The 22,690-nt window shown below is 45.4% G+C and overlaps 1 protein-coding gene across 3 annotated transcripts in view; it reads left to right on the top strand.

Moving 5' to 3' along the window:
- Nucleotides 1–22,690, top strand: part of LOC128074375 (phospholipid-transporting ATPase FetA-like) — a 74,298-nt gene that overhangs the window by 8,921 nt on the left and 42,687 nt on the right. For 2 of the 3 annotated variants that reach the window (XM_052670173.1, XM_052670172.1), the window contains 2 exons: nucleotides 6,937–7,015; nucleotides 15,998–16,056. In XM_052670173.1, the coding sequence (XP_052526133.1) occupies nucleotides 6,973–7,015; nucleotides 15,998–16,056 (102 nt within the window). In that variant the 5' untranslated portion in view covers nucleotides 6,937–6,972. Of the gene's footprint in view, nucleotides 1–1,800; nucleotides 2,084–6,936; nucleotides 7,016–15,997; nucleotides 16,057–22,690 lie in introns of those variants that run through there. The other variant, XM_052670171.1, reaches the window with a different exon arrangement.

Raw genomic sequence — 22,690 nt, 5'->3', positions numbered from 1 at the left:
GTGGTAGGATAAGATCTTAATGGCATCCATCCTGCCGTCTGCAACTGGTGGATAGTTGGGAAGGTGGAAGAACCAAAGGTGAAGGACCATGGTTTGGATGTAGCTGTTTGCTCCTATAAACAGAATGCATCCCTTCATGATGTGTTTAGAAATCTGTAAAGGAGGAAGGAAGTGGTGTGATCATTGGGAAGCTGTTTCCCAAGGGCCAAAAGCATAAAACAACAAGAGATCTCAGAGATGATTTGGTATATTAAGCGACTGCTACTCTTCTGAATGCTTCCACATGTGCCGAACTTAAATGTGCAGGTTGACTGACGTGCATGGGGAATGTATAGCAGAGGGAAAAAGACACTACCAACATTCGTTCAGTCAAAAATCAAGAACAAAACAACCTATCGGATTTTTAACCATCTTGAAGTATAAACAAGTCTCAAGGCCAGCTGATTCTGTGGTTGAGTCCACTCTCATGTCAAAGAGAGGAGGTGAACTCTGCTCCAGGAAGGAAGAAATGACTGTAGCCAGTGTTGAAGTGATGCAAGTACAAATATGGCAGCAAAGCAAGTAGAAGTAGTGTGGAATCATTAGCTAGCATTGTCTGAAACAGGTGTAGATTGGAAGAACATCCCTGGAGTCAAAGTAGAGGGGTATGGGCTCTTACTGCTCTTTCTCCATAAACTGCCTTTGGTGTTAGGAGGTCCTGTTCGTTGCCACTCTGCACCGATCCCTTTGTGACCACAGGAACTCTGCCACTGCAGCATCCAGGGCCTTCCATGGCTTTTTTATCTTGATAGGACTTCAGACAACTTCATTTTTCAGAAAATACTCTTTGCGAAGACTTTATCTCTCAAGTTACTACAATTAATCAGCTGATTAATGCATTCAAGTATTTATGTGTAGACTTGAAATTAATTCTAGCAGTATTTATGTAAACCCAGTGGGAAAACACTGCAGATGAAGAGAAAAAAAGCAGTGAGAGAAATACATTTGGCTGATGTTACTGTTGACACATCTCAGGCAAAGAACGCAGTGATCGTAGAATAACTGCAGTCCACAGGAAGGTGGATTACTGCTGTAGTTGGCCCAGTTTTAGTCTTTCAATGAACCTGGCTCTTTCAGGCTCTGGCATATGGGAGGTCACTGCCTATATGGTCCCACAACTTGGGGAAAGAAATCAATGTGATGAGGGGAAGGTTGGGAGGTTCCTCGGGGCACTTGGGACTTTCAGCAAGGATGTTCCAGAGGGCAGTGAGGCCACATGGGTGTCCGGGAAGCCAAGGGGAGGTCACACTGCAGGGATGAGCAACCCCTGACGTCTTGGCAGCTGAGCGATCCTCTGACGGGCTGGAGGAAGCTCTGTGGTTGCAATTATGCAATTCTACTTGGTGAGGTTTTTCTCTGCAGAGTTTTTGCTGCAAATGACTGTCTGAAAGTGTGCAAGGTGGAGCCTTGGGATCAACTTGTAGGAGAGCTTCTCTGGGTTTAGGGAATCCTGACTGATTTCAGCAGTGCAGTGCGGGGTGGCAGCTGCTGGGAGATGGATCCCTTACCAGGTTCATCCTTTTTTAAGGCAATTTGATATGCTGGACGCTTTCACCCTCTTGCTTTGAACGCTTCCGCATCGGCAGGAGGTAGGTGAGGAGATCAGCTGTCTTCTGCAGAGTCACTCGGGGTGTTCCGCTTAAGTGGGGTCTTTTGCAGCTCTTTGTGCTGGGTGCTTAATTTTTTAAGGGAGCCACTACTCTCTCCCTATCTACAGGAAACAGAATTAAAAAAAAAAAAAAAAAAAAAAAAAAAGAGGAAGGATTTGGCGAGAAGCCAAGCCTAGTGACTGAAGTAAGAAGCAGGGAAGTTGGAGTAAGTGTAGTAGTTACCGGGACGTTGTATGGCAGAGCAGGGCCACGCCGGATCGATCGTTCGGGGTGGGAGAGGAACACACGATGCCCGTGTGGCTCTGCTTCCTTGGATGAATGCCACCGCTGAAGCTGCTGATCCTGGGAGGGGATCGAGCTGCGAGTAAACGAGACCAGAGGAGTGCTATGGAGGGCAGCAGCTCTGTTGCTGTGACTTTTAGGAGTCTTCCAGGGTAAGATCGAACGTTTCCCTTCGTCAAGCTTCTCTCCTCGGTCAACATTTCGGGGGGGTTGGGGGGGGGAAGAAGAGGGCGGAAAACTTGCACTTTTCCAAACCCTGGGCAACTTTGTAAAGCTTAATCGCCGTGCTACGGGCTGAGCTTCTTTCTTATTTATTTATATATTTCAACCCCCCTCCCCACCTCGCCATCCTACCTCCCAGCCCCCTCCTTCGCGAGAGACCCGATAGGGCGGAGCGCGCGGAGCGGCCGCCGCGGTGTTATTGTCCGACGGCGCGGGGGGAGCGCACCGCACCGCACCGCACCGCACCGCAACGCACCGCTGCGCGCCGTAACCCGAGCGCGGCCGCCCCGCGGAGCGCGCGCCCGTTTCGGCCGCCTTCCCAGTGTCAGCGCTGAGGGGTGCTTTAATGAAGACAGATGGAGGATGTTGGATCGTGGCTTTGAGACGTGGCAGATAGCAGGCTGTTTCCCGGCAATTACAGCTAATTGCGCTTGTGTGTTGGAGGGGAGGGGGGAGCAGCGCTTGGCGCTGCGCAGTTTCCTGGGTTTCCGCATGTCCAGCTGGCCTAGGGGCTGGATCACCCCATCCCAGTTACACCTTCAAGTGTTCAACGCGCCGGGGAGTTCTCAGGGTGGCTGTCAGAGTCGTTGCAGTGAATGAAAAGATTTAAATCTGAGACGCTGCTTTTGCAAAGCCTGTTGCTAAGAGTGACCGTGTTTAGTTTCTTGAACTTATTTCTGGATAAATTGAGACCTGCCCCATTCCTGCCCCAAAGGAGCCTGATTCTGAGAGTGAAAACAAACGTTTCAGCTGCCAAGTCTGCAACCTGCTCTTGGTGTTCCCCCACCTGGGGGGATGCAGGACACGCCGCTGCCTGCTTTGTTTCTGAGGTGTTCAAACAAAAGGAGGTGTAAGGAGAGGTGGGAAAAGGTACATGCTGACACGTATCAGTTTTAAAGATGATTAGTGCTAACCATTTCTCTAAAACATTAGTATTTGCTTTAGATAGGAGGAAGAAAAGGCATTATACTCTCAGGAACCAGAATTTGAGTAGTTTGTATGAAAGAGTTAACATAGCAGACCTTTGAAGGAGGCCCTTTACAAACATAACTTTACCTGGCACCTTACAAGGTCAGTCCATGCCAAGCATGCCAGGCCTTTGTGCTGCTCTTCCCAGAGCATTAGAAAGAGTTGCACTACCGTGATGTCCCACTCAGGGACACCCAGGAGCAAATGTGACTGCTGGTTCAATGTTTGACATCATACATCCATTAGCAGAAGTGCAACTTGGAGATGGAAAAAGCAGAGAGATTGGGGAACCTTGTGTATTTTAAACTCTCTGAATTTTCCCAGCTGTGCTTCCCAATGCAGCTTATGGTGATAATGCGTTCAAAATCTGGGGTTTTGATTTGCTTCACCTCATGGTGCTTGACTGCATTGCTTCACCAAGACTACAGCATGGACAGTCTTGAACCTCATTGTGATATGCTGTGCTTGGGATGAGTTTCCTCATCTGTTGAGCTGTTGGGTATTCAGTTGATTATTCGGTACTTCAGCATAAGAGAGGAAAAAAAATGTAAGACATGAATATTAGTGGTTGTTACATGAACTAAATACAGAAACAAAAATAACTGTTAACACTTGATCTGACACAGAAAGTTGGTGAGTGAAAGCATGGCATGGTTCTGAATCTACCTGACAGAGCTATTATTCAGAGTTTATAAGTACCACACTGTGTATGGTGGCTGGAGGAACCTTGTTTTTCTGTCTGTTTTCCTTGGACTCTGGGTGCTCATTTCTAATATTAGAGTACAATTTGCTGCCACCTCAGAGCTGCTAAAACCAATGTTTGCACAGGAATTTCATCCTGTACTCAAAGATGCCCCATGATCTGGGTCGAAATAACCCTTCCAAAAATGATTCTATTTAGTGTGAATCATTTCACAGAGTCTGGTACGAGGTGATGGGAGCAGAAGCACTGAGTATTTCCTAGTTCATATTTATCATTGAGTCTGATGTATTGTGAAGCTATGCCCAGAAAAATGGGGCCAAGAAAGCAGCCATGTTTTCCATCCGGAACATCTGCTCTCCCTTCATCACTGTTGTGCTGTATTGTTCCTAAGTTTTCTACCCCTCACTGTGGTGGCATCTCATCTAGATGGCTTCTGGAGTGCCACAGGTACAAAAGCTTTCCGTAGTGAAAAGGGGTAATGTATTCATAGCTCATGAATCCCCTTAAATCAGGAAGTGGGAATTGGAGTTTAAAATGGCTTTTTGCTATTGGCTGTGGAGACACAGGGAAGTGAGCTGTGTCCTGCTAGGCAAAGGAGCTGGACCTGTGTGATTAAAGACCTCTCTATCCCTGGTGTGCATGGAGCAGCAAGGGGTATCTGGAGTAAGCAGAAAGGAAACAAAACCATTGAGAAGATGGAACATTGGAAAAGCCAGTTGGTGCTGAATCAGGGGAGGCAGCTCGAGGAGATCTAAGCAGTGCTTCACTTTGCATCTGGAAACAGCTGGTGCCAGGGGAAACAAAGGCAAGCAGGAAATTGTCTGTCTTCTGACTACCGAAACCTTTCATATGTTTTATGGGTTTTCAGTTAATTCAGGAATAGGAGGTTGTGAAAGTGGTTTGCCAGAATTTGAGAAGTGCTTTGCGCCACATAAAAATGAAACATACAAGAGACATCATTTTTTCCAGAAAGCACAAAGGGAAATTAAGACCAAAGCAGTGCACATGAGTGATAAGGGGATGAAGAGCCTTTAGTTGCAATGCGTGAAAAGGAAACTGAATCTCAAATATGAAAAAAAAAGTAAAAAATGGAGGCATAAAGAAAACTGAACTGGGATGTGAGTGAAGGTGATATCTGGGATGTAGCTTGCCCATGAAAAGACCTGCAGTCTACAGTGGGAGCCCAGGAAAAGAGCTGGGATGGAGGACAGCAGAGTGAGGATCAACCAGGAGATGCCATCTTGCTGTACAGGCCATGACAACCAGCACCAACCAGAGCAGGATCTGGAGCACCACCACAAGGGATTACTCCACCACTATTTGCTTAAGTTTGTTTTCATGCTTGCAGCCAATGACCTCTGGGACTGACACCCACAAGAATGGAAGCGTGCTGGCATAAAACGGGTTGCTAGCATGCTGTGTGGTTTGCTAAGTAAAGGAGCATGAGGATTAGATGCGTGAGTCAATAACAAACAAGAAATTGAAGGTATTTGTAATAGAATGAAAATAAAGGGTACACCTTTGCACAACAGGGGTGTGTCAAGCCCTCAGTAGTATTACATGTGTACCCATTGAAGACTGACACGTTCTCATGCAGCACTGTGGTTAGGGCAAGCCAGGAACTGAATTTTGCAGAGAGGTTCGGGTCAGCATGGGTTCATAATTCCTCCACTTTGGCTAAGTAAGCTGCTGTGATAAATCTGTGTGATAGAAATAACACATGGAAGGTGAATCTGGTGTGAATGGACACAGCAAAATTATCACCAACATCTACCCTAAAGGGCAGTGCACTGTGGGAGCAGAGAGCATGCCGCATTATTTGTGCTGAATCAAGATGTTCACAGTGGTAACTTAAATTTGCTGCTGAGCAAAGATGTGCAGGAATGCAATCCACATCAACTGTGCCAAGAAACCAAAGGAAGTAAAGGTGCTGTGCCTGCCAAGTTAGTGTATTGTTGCCGTCTTGTTGCCACACTGAGGTCATATCTGATACTGGTGATCTAACAATCACAGTCATTAACAAAAGCCATGCTCAGAGCTGGAAAAATTTTCAGATTTGTTGATGAGATGTGGATCTGAGCTCCACTGGCTGTCTCATGTTACTATTGCTGAAGGAAGGCACAGAGCCTCTGTGGGCAGGGGCATCTTCCAGTTGACCACAATGCCCAAAGTCTCAGCCACAGAGTCATTGGATGGATATATCCACACAGAAAGCATATAATAGAACATCCACACAGAAAGCCAGATGCGATAACTGCAGAGTTTTCCTTAAGGCTTACCTCCATTTAAAAAAAAAAGGTGTGAGGGTTATGTCTGCACCAGGCACAGCCCAGGGATATCAGCAGTGCTCTGGGACAGTGGTACGGGCTGTGTTTCACAAGTGTTTGTTTCCAGCACAGGTAATCTGCTACCTTGTTCCTTAGACAGCCCTACTCTAACACTGAGAGTATAGGATTTTAAATGAGAGAATTAAATTCAGTATGTTTTCTCTCTGTTGGTACAGTACTTATGTCTGCAAGTTATCATGGTTGCTTTTGTTAGTGTTCTCTATCCGGAACTTTTGTTTTTTCTCCATGAAATATGATCACTGTCACAGTGCAAATACTTGTTTCTGCCTCCTAGAAAAACTTGTTCCAGATAAATGAGGATTCCCTCAGATGTCTCACCTTGGCTCTCCTGTTCCGCTAAGCAGTGGCAGATCCTTGTTCCTCAGGCACGCTGGGTGCTGCTGGCTTTTCTCATGCTGGTGTCCAGCACCAAAGGACCTTTAAAGTCCTCCCAGCGAACAGAGCACCAGAAGTTTAATTACCAATAGACTGCTCTACAGGGAGGTTGATCTTGCTCTGATGCCCTGTTTCTCTGCACCTAAAGCACAAGCCCTGGGAGGGGACTTCTCCCTTTCACATAGGACCGAAGTACCAAGAATGTTCTTTTTAGGCCTTTAAAGAGATCAGAATCCCCAAGATAAAGTAATTCACTCTCAAGAAGTGCAGCCCACGGACCTGAGATGGTTTTGCCTTTTAAAATGAGCCAGAATTAGGTGTGTGTCTCAAGTTGTGCCATGCTGTGGGGGAGAAACCGCTGTGAATGACCTTCTCTTTTGTCTTACAGAAATTCCATGGAGTTGGACTAAAATAAAGTTTTGGGATGTCTCTGTTTGGATTAAAATTTGGAAAGAAGAAACTGAAAGGTGAGTGAGGTCTGGCAATGCCCTTTAGGTAAGGAATGTAAATCCAGCACACGTGTGGCGCCTGGGAGCATGGCTTACAGCTGCAGTGCAGGTGGAGGAAGACGCCGTCTGTTTGCTCTTCCTGCATTTCGTACTGCCCTGGGGAAGTGCTGTGTGCCAATGAGCAGGAGGAGATCGGAAACAGAACAGGCTGCGAAGTTAGCAGGCTGTGATGGCTTGGGGAGGTCTGGATGGTGATGTTCTTTCCACCTAGATCTCCTGGGGAGGTGCAGAGGAGCATTGTGCTGTGCGGTTTGCTGCTCTCATAGTCCCACAGGAGGAGGTGGTGGATGCCAGGGGACACTGCCAGCCCCAGGCCTTCCTCATTCCTGGCTTTGGAAGGCAGCACAGGCTGGTCTTTGAGCCTCTGTCCACCCAGGGCACCAGCAGCTGGTGGATTCACCATCCTCGATCAAGAGCTGTGGAGATATTGCACTGAGATAGATGATTTAGAGTGGCCAGAGGTGTGGGTTGATGGTTGTACAGTCCCTATCATATCAGGCACAAAAAAGTTCTTGGAGGAAACCAATTCCTAAGATGTCAACATTAGTGAGGTTTTTCAAGTCAAAGTGGACTTCATCTCTGGTAAGCAGCAGTGGTGTTTTCATGGAAACAGTATCTGTGAGGTCTTTTTCAGTGGGACTTGACTTGCAATGAGCATTTCCTAAGGTGAGAGTAGAGGGAAAACTTATGGTTCACAATGTCTGTGAAGAAATAAGGATCAAGCCTTGGCAATGGCTGAGAAATGGGGAAAATCTCTGCTTGCTGGGTTGTTCCGATGGCAGTAGAACTCAGCACTGGTGCTTTGTACCTTGAGGATGGAGATGGTCAGGTGCCATCTATTAAACATACAGAAATAGAGAACAGGGAAAACTCATGTCCGCAAGTACCCTGAACGCAACGTGCATACCAAAGAGTACACAGTTTGCACATTTTGAAGAATTTTAAGACAAAATGCAATCATTGCTGTGGCTTCCTGTCCGTCAGCCCAGCCTAGGGGCACAGTGAGAGGAAGAGGAAGGGCTTAAATTGAGACAAAGCTTTTGGATAGCTGCACCGGGCTTTCCTTCTTGGTGCTGAGGGGCAGATGGTTTTTGAGCAGCTGAGATCTGAGCTCAGCTGAGACGAGCAGCTCCTGAGGAAGAGTACAGCCCAAGACTCATTCAACGGGCCTAAAGCTTGGCTGACCTTTGGGACTCCCATTAATATCCAGCAGGAAAAGCCACAACAGACACCAAGCATTTATTTGGACACAATTTAGCATTAGGAAAATAACTGTGAATTGAAAAATTTCTCAAAGTTTGTTTCAGATCTGTATTTATTTTTATGATATTATATCACTTCCTATCACTGTGTATTGCTGTTATTGACAGCATGTGCAATTGTGTCAAGCTGTGGTACATGTCTGAGATAATGTTTTCTAGTAAAGGGTCTGATATGTGCCAGCCAGTCACTGTCAAACTGGTTTTTCAAAATGAAGTGAAATATCTATTTCGGCTGCTTTATTTGGTGTGCTGATAGTGGCCAAATGATTTTGAACAAATATTACTCAAAACAGGATACCATAGAAAATCTAAGCCAAATGAAATAGAATTTCCAATTATTTTTTTTTTTCCAAAATGAAGATGACGCAGAATTTTTGCTGCTGAAATATTTGAATATCGTTATTTTTCAATTTGAAACAGGCTGACAACACATGAGAAATGCAAATGCTACTTGAGAAATAATCTGTTGCATTCTGAGAGCTGGGGAGTCCCAGCCCTTGCCCAGAGCCAAGGCAGATGGGTGAGACATCGCAGGAGGAGGAAGGGAGGAAGAGAAGGAAGAATCAGAGCTGGCACTAAGGCAGGAGCTGGGGGAAGAAATAGGGGAGGCACATTTCATCCCCTCCCAGAAAGACCTCGTAGGGAATGCTTTCTTTTTTAAGGTTATCCAGCACCTCTTCCAGGCCTGTGTTCTTCCAGAAGTCCTGTTTGATACAAGTGTAAACATGGTGGGCAAACAAAGGAGTCCTTTTGGAGCCCTTCCTTGTTCTTCTTTCCTCATGGTGATAATATCAAATGCTATTTCTAGAAAAGGGCAGGAGCCAGTATTGAACTTTAGCATTGTGTTAAACATTTACTGGACTTCAGGCGAAAATAATTCCAGTTCATCCTTGAAATTTTTAATTTCAGACCTTGCATCTGCTGTATGAAAATTGAGGTCTCTCTTAAGTGGGTCTTCTGCTAGTGAAGATCCAATTAAGAAAAAAAAAATCATCTTTCCTTAATAACTTGTGCAGAAACACATGAAATATTTCACCTGTGCTGGCAAATTCCAGTTGCTGTGCTCCACTGCGTCCATGAAACATGATCCATTAACACAAATGTGTATTTCTTGCATTTAATTTTCTCAGGAGGAACGAGTACTCTCATTATTCTGAGAAAAAAATGATATGATAGGGAAGTCCTTTAATAATGGAGGAAAGGGCAAGAGGGAATAGGCTAATTCTGTTTATGATGTTGTATCTGAATGGCCTTGCCTCTAGATTTCTAAATTAAATTCCTCACACTCAGTACAAGCTATCCATTTCAGAGATGAAAAGGCGTGTGATTGTCAGTATCCAGCCAGAGAAGCTCTGCAGAGGAAGGGGTATCTGCATTTTCAAACCGTGCAGTTTTATAACACAGCCCTTGAGAGCTCTTCCTTCAAATCAGTAGTGAGAATACCTTTGTTTACCTTGCAGTTGGGCTTGTGCCCGCCCCAGGCAGGTCTGGGCTGTAATCCTTACCTCTCCCATTTCCGTCCTTCCTGGCTCTTATCTCTCCTCCAGCTCACGCACGTGGTTGCACCATGACAGAGCACCTTTTAAGCTAAGGATGCTCTTTGGTTCTGTGGCATGGAGTTGGCATGCCAGCGCTGGCAACCTTATGGTGTTATGTTGATACTCAGACTAGATTCATTAATACTGGAAAAGACCTCAGAGATCATCTAGTCCAACCACCAGCCTAGCTCCACCATGCCCACTAACCCTGTCACTCAGTGCCAGATCTATTCCATTCTTGAACACCTCCAAGAACAGCAACTCCACCAGCTCCCTGGGCAGCCTGTATCAGTGCCTGACCACTATTTCTGGGAAGAGGTTTTACCTAATATCCTGAACCTGAACCTGCCCTGGGGCAACTTAACTGCCATAAGTTTCAGCTTTTGTCTGCATCTCAGACCAGCTGTATGATGGTGTAGGTGTAGAGTGTAAGCCTCAGACTCATCATGCACTGCTTCCCTTAATCCATCTACTCTCTGATTTGTATTAAAATACTGGGCTTGTTGGGTCAAGAACTCTGACTTTGGTTTTGTGTAGAGCTCACTCAGGTCCCAGCAAGGTACTGCCATGCTGTAGTTTGAAAATCCTGTGATGTATGCTATAGAAAAGTACTGCCTGTACTTTTTAACCCAGCTATAAGTACTCTGGAATGGTACTCAAGAATCTTGTTGTGTACATCCCTTCTTTTTCAAAAAAAAAGTAATTACTGCTTTAAAATGAAGGGAGAATTTGGCAAGTAGCTTCCCTACTAACCTCCCTTAGAACAGCAATTTTATTTGCTTAATACACCATGTAATGGTGTGCCCTCTCCCATGACGTTGTCCCTCAGCGGACACTAATTTTCTTTGTTGTGGTGGGGGCACACAGGTATCGACATACTATGGCAGATTTCATTTAATTGTGCGTGTAGAGTAGCAGTCCAGAAAAGACCAGAAATAATGGCAGGGGTTCTCTGTGAATAAATGGGCCACCTTCTGTGTGCAGGCTGTGAGGTGACACTGAAAGCTGGATCACACCACAAAGGTGAGGTGTCCAGAAGTAAAGCCCACAATAGCTTAAGGAAGACGAGATATGATGGAAGGAAGCCTCAAGTTGCACTGGGGAGGTTCAGTTTGGATTTTAGGGAAAATGTCTTCTCAGAAAAGGTGATGAGACATTGGCACAGGCTGCCCAGGGAAGTGGTGGGGTCACTATCCCTGGAGGTCTTCAGGAACCATGGAGGTGTGGAGCTGAGGGTTATGGTTATGTTAACCATGGTTAGTGAGCATGGTGGGAATGGTTGGGGTTGGATCATGGGGGTGATCTTAGAGGTTGTTTATAACCTCGGTGATTTTATCATTCTCCATCGCAAGTCTTGAGAACAAAGGTGTGCTACAACTGGTGGAGGTCTTTTTAGACTGCCTGCAGCCTCTTGGGGTGAGGCCTAATGGCTGCCTCCGGAAGGACTGTCCCAGAAATATCAGATATGTGCCCTGAGGAACAAGGTATATGAGGCTACAGCTTTCACAACTTGGTAAGGTGAATGGCTTTGCTAAGAGCGCTTCTGCATGGGAAGCTGGGGAGATGAGCCCAGCTCCCAGCTGCCGCTTTTTGCAGCTCATCCAGTGTGACGTTTGTGCTGTTGAGGTCACTCCTTTAAAGGGTGGAGAAGAGCTTTATTATTTTATAGAGTTTGCCTCAGTTCTGTTGTCAGGCTTGGCTACCCCGGCACTCCCCTAAGTGGGCAGTGTTTGTTTCAAGCATGAGATGTCAGGCCCTAGTTTGTATATGACTTGGCACAACCAGGCTGATCTTCACCTCCCCCCGCTCCTTGGATCCACACAACCTAACTTCTACAAACCCTTTCCATAGGCCTGTTTAAAGCTCTTGGCACATGCTCCTTAAGCATAAACCAGCAGCAAATTTCCAAGCTCTCTGACTAGACCTCAAATCTAACCTTTTGCAGGACTTTTCCATGCAACAGCCCTAAAGGAGAAGGCTGGTAAGCTGTCCAGTTACATTCATAGCTCATTTTTGGCATGGGTTTCATGTTATTAAATCCAGATGTTACTCTCTGGTTTAGCTCCTAAATCTGTCTGCCTGAGAAAACAGCCACTTTCCCAGTGACTTGGTCTCAGTGGTTAGACCAAGACCTGGGCACTAAGCCATATTTATGTATGCTGAGTTTCCACTGATGAATAATTTAAAATAGTTTTCAGTGGCAGTGAGATGATAACTTGGAACACAAATCCCACTTGTTCTTTCCAGTGATTTGTAACTGCAGTTTGCAGAAGCAGAAAGTTTAATACAAGTTGCTTAGAGATTAAAGTTTCAAGAGCTGAAAAACTTGTCATGCGATCGCTTTTCAGATTTCCCTTCCCTGTTTCCTCAATTCTTCCAGAATTACCAGTGCATGATAAGACATACGTACTTGGATCTACATTCAGAATAGTCTGAGCTGAGGTTTCAGGCACGGCTGGGGTAATGTAGACTTTCGCTACTTTTTGTTTACGGCAGTCATCCAAGAGTCTTCATTTCTACCCAAACAGTTACAGAAATGAGTAGGAGTTGTCTGGTCTAATACAGTGGGTTCTGATTTTTATTGTTATTATTATTAATTTTTTTTTTTTCAAATATAAAATCTCAAAAATAAAATCACTGAGACGGTGCTGCCACGTGCCTCTGGTCAGTGATCAGTGGTGGTCCTCCTTTGGACCGATTGGAGGAGGGAAGGTTTGGCTCGCTGATGTTGGATGAGGCGCCCTCTGCCATTTGTGGTTGTTCTTGATTTAGCAAAAGTACTGGATGATATCCAGCAAGGAAAATTAAAATCTTTCCATTAGAAAAAGCCTTGTATTTTGGCCTTAAAGGACACTGCTTCTGGAGGGCTGATGCCTGCTAAGAGCTTGGATCTTCTGAAAGTGAGGAGTGCCGGTATCGAGATGGATGTGCTGCAGCACGCTGTGTGCAGTCGCTTGTGTCCTGGGAGAGGAACAAATACCTGCGGGGCTCCAGCCCAGATTAGCAGCTCTAGATGTCTTTGTGCGTCTGTCCATCACGGGATTATGCTTTCTCTGTCATCTAATTTGGTGACAGCTATTAACTCTCAAGAAAATTCCTGAAAGGACACCTAACGCAATAGGTAGAGCCATGTCAGCGTGGACCTGCTGAGCTCTGCTTCTTTTTTCCTCTTGAGCACTGGACGAGTTTCAGTCTCTCTGCACATTTTTTTCCTGTTGTGAAAGAAGAGAAATACGTGTCTGAGGAAAGTAGTGAGGGATTAAGCTCTTTCAGAGTCTTGAATGAAGCCTCTGTACTAGTTTGTACCACCCAGCCAGGGCAGGTGGGAGCTTTCCTGAGGGAAAAGGAAAAATATATTTACCTGTAACATAGTAAAGAGGGCTTAAATTAGTAATGAGAGGGCTTGATGAAAACAGCCCACATGCAGAGATGAAAACGGGTGATCTGTAAAAGGGCTTAAAAAATTAGGGAAACAGTGTTATTTATAGGGTTTCTGGAGGGAAAGGAGGAAGGATAGCAGTTCAGCGCCCTGAATAGCTTAGAAACTTGCTAATGCAAGACTGAATAAACAGGAAGAGCTAGATGTCTTAATACATCATTAATAGGTATAATAGACACGTGTTGGAACTCATGAGGCTGTAATATTAATAGAAGAGAATAAAGCTCATTCTGGAAGGATAACAGAGGTGGCAGGGGGTGAGATGTTTTCCTTGTATGTTCATGTTCTCTGAGATCCAGTGCAGAGAAGAGAAGGATAAACAAATTGCAGATCTCTGAGTAATGATATGCAGGGGTAAAGAACACAGGCATAGTGCACCAAAAAGAACAGACTTCAGAGGTAGTAGTGTAGTAGTGTAGATGGGAATGGTGACAAAATGGCAGCGTGTTGCTTGGAAAGAAAGTTGCAACAGCAAAGTGTTCTAAATGGAATTCAAGAACGAAACCTTGGTGAATATGAAGAATTATTAACTCAGGGGAAGGAAATTTGGAAAAGGAATTAAGCAGAGCTGTGATTTCCTTAAATAATTGATATTAAGGTCAGGAGTATAAGCTATGATGATTCAGAGAGCCTCAGAAGGCTGAATGAAGAAAGTGGTGGAATCCCCTTTACCTCAGACGGAGGAAAGATGCTTCTAGAAGGTGTACAGAGAGTTGTTTTATCCAGCACAAACTGCAAAGCTCAAAGTGAAAAAGATCTAGTGAGGATGTAAAAGGTAATAAAAGTTGTTCTGCAAAAGCTGGGTTCTCTGGGGTTCGGTAACCCTACTAGTAGGAGGAAGATCAAAGACATTTTATGTCTGCTGCCTGGTGGAAAAAGTTGAGGAAATCATGCTAAGGAATCTGATACATGTTTTTTCCTTAGTTAAGCACCTCACACATTAGTTGCTGCCAACAGAGCAGAAAGCGAGATTTTTGGGGCTGGAATAAGGAAGGAATGGGGCAGTTTAGTAAGACAGAGGATAGCCTGAAGGATGCTGCCTGGAGCACAGGCAGATATGGTTCAGAACTGTGCAAAAAGGCCCTGCCTTGAAACAGGAGAAGAAGCAAAACTGAGCAATTATAGATATGTATGCTTCGCTTCTTGGGTGAAGGTTGAAACAGTCAAACAAACCACTTCAAAGTGACTGGAAGTGTGTGGTGGAAGAGATGATTAACAGCCAGCAGTCCAGAAATACTACATCCAGCACAAATTAATTCTGTGTTAGTGGTAGCCAGAGGGCTAACAAAGAAGCCTTAGATAGCTGTAATGTGTCTTGGCTGTCATCTGTAGCATTTATACAAGTAAGCTGGAGATACATGCTTGAGATAAAATCAGTGTAGGCCAATTGCCAACATTTTTGAGAAAATAATACACTAAGAATAGTTATCAATGACTTATAATCAAACTGAAGAGTCGTCATGGATGTATCCTGGATCTGGTGTTCCATATTTTATTTTCCTGCTTGGCTAGCAGTCTGAAGAGCACGGTTAGTAAATCTGCTCCTGGCAGGAGTTAGAACACACTGAAAGATAGGAGAAGAATTGACTAACTGGAAGACTAGTCTGAGGAAGTTTGGATGCATTTCAGTAAGGGTGAATCAAGGGTCTGTGTTGCCGGATGAGGCATCAGCTGTGCCAGAAGGGATCAGCCCCAATGGGTCATATTCTGTCACACTGTCTACCAAGTGCTGGTGGTGCAAAAGGATATTTTGAATAGCTTCAAGGTGGTTTTCAATTTAAAATACTAATTGTTAGAAAGGCAGGTAGGGTTCCCTTCTGATCCGCTCTGCTGTGGTAAGGCTGTGGCTGCAAACTAAGGCTCATTTTGGGTTCTGTGGTTCCAGAATGAGGTTAACTAGGTGGAAAGCAGCAAGAATGGTGCCACTCTGGGCAGATCAAACTGTAAGAACTGAATAAAGATAAGAATTGGGTTTTCTTTCTGAGGATAAACTGCAGTAAGGCTGAGCAGCCTTCAGTGCATCATGAACTCATCCGGGCTCTGTGTCCTTGGCCAGTAGCACAAGGAAATGACGGGGAGCAGAAGGACACCTTTGATCATCCCAGGAAAAGATACAATTTATTTAAACTGAAATAATAAGTCTTACATTAGATAATGGGAAAAACTTTCCCTGTGCAAAGGACAATGCAGTCCTGGAATAGGCAGTTGGAAAAACAGCTGTCCTGAAGCTTTCTACAACTTTTATTGAGAGTGAGAGGCACAACCATCTCTTCAGATAAAGAGTAGATTTGGTGACCTCTTGAAATCCCTTCCAGTGGTTTTTGATTTCAGGATAGGTGCAGTGGTGATGTCCAATTGTGGGGTGATACACATTTTAGTAGAAGAATGGCACTAACAGTAGGCCCACAGAAACAGCTTCACAAATATCAAGGGCAAGAGATGGAGCAGAGCAGGGGTAGTGAACACCACCAGCTAAATGTCAATTCCTGCCAGGAGAAGGTGAGCAACCTGTGCACACAGATTGCTCTGTCAGTACTGGAAGTCTCTCCAATTCCTTAACATGGGACATTTAGAATACAGCACAGATTCCAGGTGACATCACATGCTAGCAGCTCTACCTGCTCTTCCTGATGCTTCATTCATGCTTGTATTGATTCTGCCTACCCTCAAGCACGTCTGATGTGATTCTTCTTCTTTGCAGAGGAAGAGAGACACCTTCAAGCAAACAACCGAAATTTTAATCTACAGTTTGAATATGCTGTAAGTACCCAGAAAATGTTTGTTGCAGTTGTAGCTACAGATGCTATTTGCATGTGTTTTATGCCCACACACCACAAGGACTCATCTTCAGTTTACTGTTACAAGGGCACGGCATGGGTGAGCTGTATCTATAACTCTGCAGCAAATAAATCTAGGGAATTAATTCAGTGGGCTTTCCAGAAAGACTTGGGCAAGGCTTGTTTCTGTGTTCTGTGGTGAAACAGGAGGACAGATGTGCCAGAGAACACGTCAGAGAAATGGTTCACTACTGAGTCACCCATGCAGCTCAGCCCTGCAAAGGGTGGTCAAAGGAGACCTAATGCTAGAAAAGCACATAAGTGACCTTATATATTTCCAGAAATTTTTTTGAGAGCCACAGGTTTGTAGGATCAGCCCTCCAAGGTCTTTCACTAAGGGAACCATTGGGGGAAATTTCTGTTGGAAACGTGGCTCCATTTAAAGTAAAACATGAAAGGAAATGTGTCAGTTCCTCAGCTCTGGCAGTGAAATCCTCTCTGGCAGGAAGGTTTTGAATCTGGCCTTCATGGCTTCCTGCCAGCTTTTATTTCCATCTTCTTCACAGCCTTGCTGGCCTCGCATTGTGCCATGAAGTCTGTGACTCTGAGAAGCACTGTGAGACGTGCTGCCCATCACTCAGCTCTGCCAGGCATCCCCTGGGCCGCTCGATTCCCAAAGACGGGGACTGTTTGTGTTCCCTGTGTGCAGAGAAGGACTAGATCAGCTTGTGGAGCCATATTGCTTGGCTGCAGGGTCATCTCCTGGCTGGGCAATCCTAAAGATGTATTTATTCAAAGTTATGTAGAGCTGCCAACTGATATTGCAGTGATTTTTGTGAATTTCTGTCTTTTGCATATCTGAATTGCGGCAATGAAATTCATCCTTCATTTTACTGAGGAGCTCATCTGAATCATGTTTTGTTTAGGCACGTTGTCAGTGTTTTCTTGGTCCTTTCATAACTGGAAAATCTCAACATTTCAATATATTGTGATTTGTTGTAAGATAGAAACTTAGTCTTGCCATTAGCTTTGACTAAAGATCTTAATGTAGCTGATCTGTTGGCAAGATGAACTGGTAATCAGTGGTCATCTTTCATCCATGAGCTACACAGGTTAGAGCCTTGCTAAGTACAGCTCTGCTGCATGAGTACTGAACGTGAAATAGTGTGTAGATAATATATATAAAAGTCTTTGCAGCACAAATGCTATATTGAGCCTGGTGGTTTGAGATGCATAGAGCCTACAATTTGAGTTCTGTGGTGAGCATTGCCGCTATGAGTGTGTTTAAGATCTTTCACTGGTTGATTGCAACGTGGACTATGAGCGGCAGTGGGACAGGGAGGTAGGAGGGAGGTGTACAATGATGTCAGAACAGAGAGAACAAACAACTCTCCTGGCACTGAGTCTATTTTTTGAAAAGCTGCTCACAAAGATAACTACATGTCACTGCCTCCCAGCTTATTTCTTATGTAGCCAAGTATCTGCAAATAACCAAAATCAAGGAGAGGGCTGTGAGAGCTCTGGAGGGTTTCCATAAAAGTCTATTGATTGGGTGTGAAAGTGCAGGCGACCAGAGGGTTCAATCTTGGTGATGAGTTTCAGTAATCGTACCCCTCAATTTAGTCACCTATGGCTAATGATTTCTAGAGCCCAGTGTAGACTGAGACTTAGCATTCTAGAAAACTGTCCAGAAAAAGACAAATCTTGAGTAGGTGAGTGGGTAGTGAGGTACTAAAATACTTCAAGCAGCAATGCGAGCACTCATTGCTGTATAGGGCTGAACACCATGTCCTTGGCTGCTTATTTCCAGCAAATCCTGATGAAAGGTCCATTTATAAAGCTACATTTCCATGTTTTATGAAAGTGACTAATCTTGCTCTTAAGTTGGTCCCATCCTGTAAATTGCTGGGTACTTCTGAAAATGCTAAAAAGGGAAGAAGTCTCCCAATGCACTGGCATATGCATGATACTTTACCAGTGTTTGACTCCATTTGAAAGGTTAAGTCTGGGTCCCTTCCTCATATTCGTATTTCTGTGAGTGCTGTGGGGATGCACTAGGATGTGGTCCAGCAGAACCAAGACGGTCCAGACTCTGGACCTCAGTGCATATGAAACTACATTCTATGAATGGAGACCCTGGGCAGAAACAAGAAGGAAACGCAGCAGTGTAATGAGACCTAGAAAGCATTCTGTACAATGAAAGCCACAGGGATAAAGTTTATTTTCTTGGTAACTTAAAGCCATGTTATCCGTAAAACCTATAGAACAGGTTCCTATAAGAAAGCTAGGTGAGGCAGTAAATGTTTCTCCAGGGTGAGGCAGTTGCTGAGAAAGGCCAGTGAGAAGAAAGGGAAATGCAAACAGAGGCATAGTGTTTTGCTTTATTACTGCAACCAGGCTGTGTGTCACAGCTGGTGTGCAGGTTTCAGCCTTTCACTAAAAAGAGAGTTCTTTTGTGTAGGCATGGATGAAAGGGACAGAGCTGATGGTGAGAACAGGGAAGTGGGCATGTAGAGTTGGGTGAGTGTTCTGGCCCTGAGCCATTTGTAGTTATCTTCCCTTTGCGGTACAAAGTCTACAGGATGTCTGTGAAGGAAGAAATGGGGAGGGAAAAAAAAACCTGAAAAATCCTTTGTGTGTGTGGAGGGTGACATCAGCTCTGGCAATTGATGAATATGAAGCAATTCTTGAAAACTCTCAAACCAGCTTTGCAGGATATAATGCTTCACCACAGAAAATGATGCTTGCCAATTCGTGCAAGGGCATGTCCAGATCCATCACACTTCGATTTGCAGGAGAATCCAGAGGACAGATTTTCTTCTGGGGCTCAGCAGAAAACTTTCTAAGAGACAAAAAGCAGCGTGTCTCAGAGACATCACTCCATCTGCGGAGACCTTACCTGAGCACCAACAAGGCACAGGGGATGGGCAGGAAGCTGAACTGAAGGGGTAGAGAAGGGGATAAGCATTGCACTGGTAGAAATCACCTTACCATGGAGGCACAGAATCACAGAATCACAGAATCACCCGGGTTGGAAGGGACCTCAAGGATCATGTAGTTCCAACCCCCCTGCCTATCAGGGCCACCAAACGTACACGGTTCAGATCAGGAGGCAGAGGGATAGCTTCAGAGGAGGAGCTGAAGGTCTGTCCCCATAGGCCAAGGGCTGTGAAAGTGTCCTATAGTCAGCTGGAAATGGGGGTGGTCCCCATGTCCACCATGTCCCTCCTCCATGGTTCCATACCTCCATGCTCTTGGACACCTCCAGGTGCAGTGACACCACCACCTCCCTGGGCAGCCTGTACCAATGCATCATTGCTCTTTTGGAGAAGTTTTTCCGAGTGTCCAACCTGATTTGCTGTGATTAAGGGCAACATCTTCTAGTGATAGCTCTGGGTAGGTCAGGTTTTATTTGGGTCAGTGTGAAGCTGAAACTAGTGCTCTCAGAGTGGTGCAGCCCCAGACACCCTTGGCTTTACGCTGCACAGCAGGAACACGGTAGCTTAGGAAAATAAACCAACCTTCAGTACAAAGTGTTGTGCAGTTAACTGGAAGGGCTGAGTGTGAAGGTACATACTACCCACCAGCTCACAAAATTAGGAATGAGTCAGAAACGAAGCAGGAAGGGGTGACATGCAAAGACATTTATTGCAGCACAGAAACTGATCCAGTATAGGTCTTTAAATACAAAAAGTCAACTCCTAGTCCTGTATTTATTCACACCTCTTACAGGCAGATCCTTTCTGACTTCTGCAAGAGGTTTGCCTGTGTTGAAGGCTGAAATGAAGTGAAAAGCAATATGCCAGAAGTTTAAGGTTTAAGGGGTTTTGTTGTGATTCTGTGATGCAATCGGGCTGCCGTATCCCCAGCACCGCTGCGATGGGGACCTACCACTGTGGGACATCCCTGAACCTTTCTGTCCATGGACACTGGAGAGGAAAATCTCTTCTGTGGGTATTCAATGTTTGCTTAGATTCCCATTCCCTTTTATTTCTTCGCTTTCACATTGGAATTCAGCACAGCTGCACTAGGACGTCATGAAGGGCTGTGAAAACAACTTTGAAATTGGCTTTCAGACAATAGGAGAGGAAATGCAGGACCCATGAGTCAATGACAGATTTCATCTTGGATCAGGATCTAGGGTCAAACCAGCATCCTTTCCGCAGGGCCAGCAGCGAAGGGCTGCTTGGGCTCTTTTTGTTTTCCCTGGTCGCCTAATGAATTCTCCAGTGAAACAAGGAGGAGGAATATAACCTCCTATGGCCAGTACACATTGCCCAGGGCAGGAGGAGCAGCCAGGTTCTTATCCCTTTGGAATTTGGGAGAGCAAGGAACTGGGGCATTAGGATCAGATTCTGATCCATCTCCTGTACTTTCGTGCTAACATCTGAGGATGCCCAGAGAGTTATCCTCAGGGATGTTGTCACTGTGTGACCTGGTGTGCTACCCTTTGATCACATCCCAAACCTGCCAATGTTTGCCCCTGTTTGTCATGCCTGAGGCTGAAGGGAGTGCACTCTGGTGATGTGCAAAGTGGTCTGAGCAGTTCCTGAAGGAGGAACAACAGCAGCATCCTGCACTGCTCTTTTTGCCATTAATAAGGTGCAAGCTCGATCCATCTACAAATCCACTGATCTGCACTGCCAGGGAGCAGCTCCAGCCAGGGTACAGCCCCATGGGAAGGGACCAGCTGGGAACTGGAGGTCCTCAGATGCAGTTTAATGTGTTTTCACTGACAAAAGTGCAATCCTGCTGCATGGAGACAGTCTCAGTCAAGGTGAGGTGAAGATCCAGGTCCAAGATCCATTCAGAGAACCCAGCCAGAAGCAGCAGATGAACTGGAGAGGGATAGCAAGAACATACCGTGGATCTGAGGCTCATTGACAAGCTGTGTCACCTCTGCACACCTCTGCACTGCTGTGTTAAGGGCGGTCACCACAGCGATGGTACTCTGAGCAACAGCTCTGTCATGCATGGGATGTCTGCATGCAGAAGGAAAGGAAACAGAGCTCGCTTGAGTGTATGTTCCTAGAGATTTTCCTGGAATACTGAATGTGTGACTCGATCCTGGAAGTCAGTTTATTATTAGCTGCATGAGGCAGAGGGGGGCAAGGAGCTGTATAGGTAATAAATTCTTGAAGTTGTTACAAAGAAAAGAAACAAAAATAGAATGTGGGTTGAATATAAGTCTTTCTGTTTCTGGTATTTTGGCCAGCCTTTCATTTCTGTGGGTAGTCCTTTTACTTCTCCGAGGTCCTTACGAGCACCTGTGATGCCCATTGACTTACTAAAGCCCTTTCTCAGTCTCCTGTTGAGCTGGGGCTGCTGCCCACTGGGAAAGAGGCAGTGAACTTGGTAGGCTAAAACAGAGCTCATGTGGCTTCTCTATGAAAGCAGAGCCTCAGTGGCACCACATGCCCTGTTTCACAAGTTTATCAAATATGTCCTTGAGCACGTTAACAGTGCAAGGGTCACTTTTTTGCATATGGTATGTATATGCTTCCAAAATGCACTCCTGCAGGTGAACAGAATGCCAGTGAATGTCACCACTGCCATCTCCTCACAAGGCTTTATCAGAGCATGTGGGAAGGCCACTCCTGCTTCTCATCTGCTTCCCTGCACTGTACCCTGTGCTACACCTCACTGTAAGACAGCCAAGTTTTCTGCAAGATTTGTTTTGGGCAAGTTTATACAGTTGCTAGAAAATAATATATGACTGAGCTAGGGGTATAAATTCAGGTGGATAGTACCATAGCCTGCCTTTGCTGGCAGTCCGCCTTTAGCCCCCTTACAACCACAAAAGCAGCAGCATCTCCTATTTCCACTGGCTTTCGTGGTGTGGAGGTAAAATGTTCTGCGAACAAAGGCAGGAGCCATCTGCTGAGCGTCTGCCCATGGCCTGACGTCAGAGGCAGGCTTCTGAAAACACCCCCGAAGCAACAACTCATCTGCCAGATCTGGACGTGTGTAACCACGGTGCTATGAGCACTATTCTTAGGGACAGCATTTCGGTGGAGTCACACCTTCAGGAGGTGTGATCAAGCCCCTGAAAAAGAGCAGATGAGACTCATCTCTCTCCCCCAGGCTCTTGTGTCAAGCTTTGCATCTGGAGAGCCTGGGGCTGGCTAACTGTGCTGAGTCCTCCCGGATGTAGGCACATGGAGGGGCAGAACCAAGGATTTGGTTCTTGGCCCACAAAATGGCTTTTTGTCAATATTTGATCTTTGTAATTCTGTAGAAGGAGGAGCTCCTGAAAGATCTCTTTGTAGTTACTGCTCAGAAGCTTTTCCCCTCCATCACTTGTCCCATACAAGGTAGTAGGGCATGGGTCAGGTGAGGATAATGCTCTTGAGGCATTGCTGATAAAATGCTGACTGTGCATGGACTGCTTAACACACTGCGTGAGTCTGTAGCACCCATCCCAGAGTCAGGGTGTGAAACAGCTCTGGTTGCATGGTATCAGGCATCATGGACTAGAACAAGGTCTAGAGCAGTGCCCACTCTTGGGTTTAATTCTAGATTTCAGAACCATGAGAAGCTCCACTCTGACACTGCCTGTCTTCCTTCTGAGCCATATCGTGTGCCGGTGTTCCCAAACCAGCACATAACAAACAATA

This window comes from Tympanuchus pallidicinctus, unplaced genomic scaffold (genome assembly GCF_026119805.1).
Source record: "Tympanuchus pallidicinctus isolate F22 unplaced genomic scaffold, pur_lepc_1.0 scaffold9, whole genome shotgun sequence".
Lineage (NCBI taxonomy): Eukaryota > Metazoa > Chordata > Aves > Galliformes > Phasianidae > Tympanuchus > Tympanuchus pallidicinctus.
Note: the sequence above shows the minus strand (reverse complement) of the source record. Positions and strands in the feature narration are given on the sequence as shown.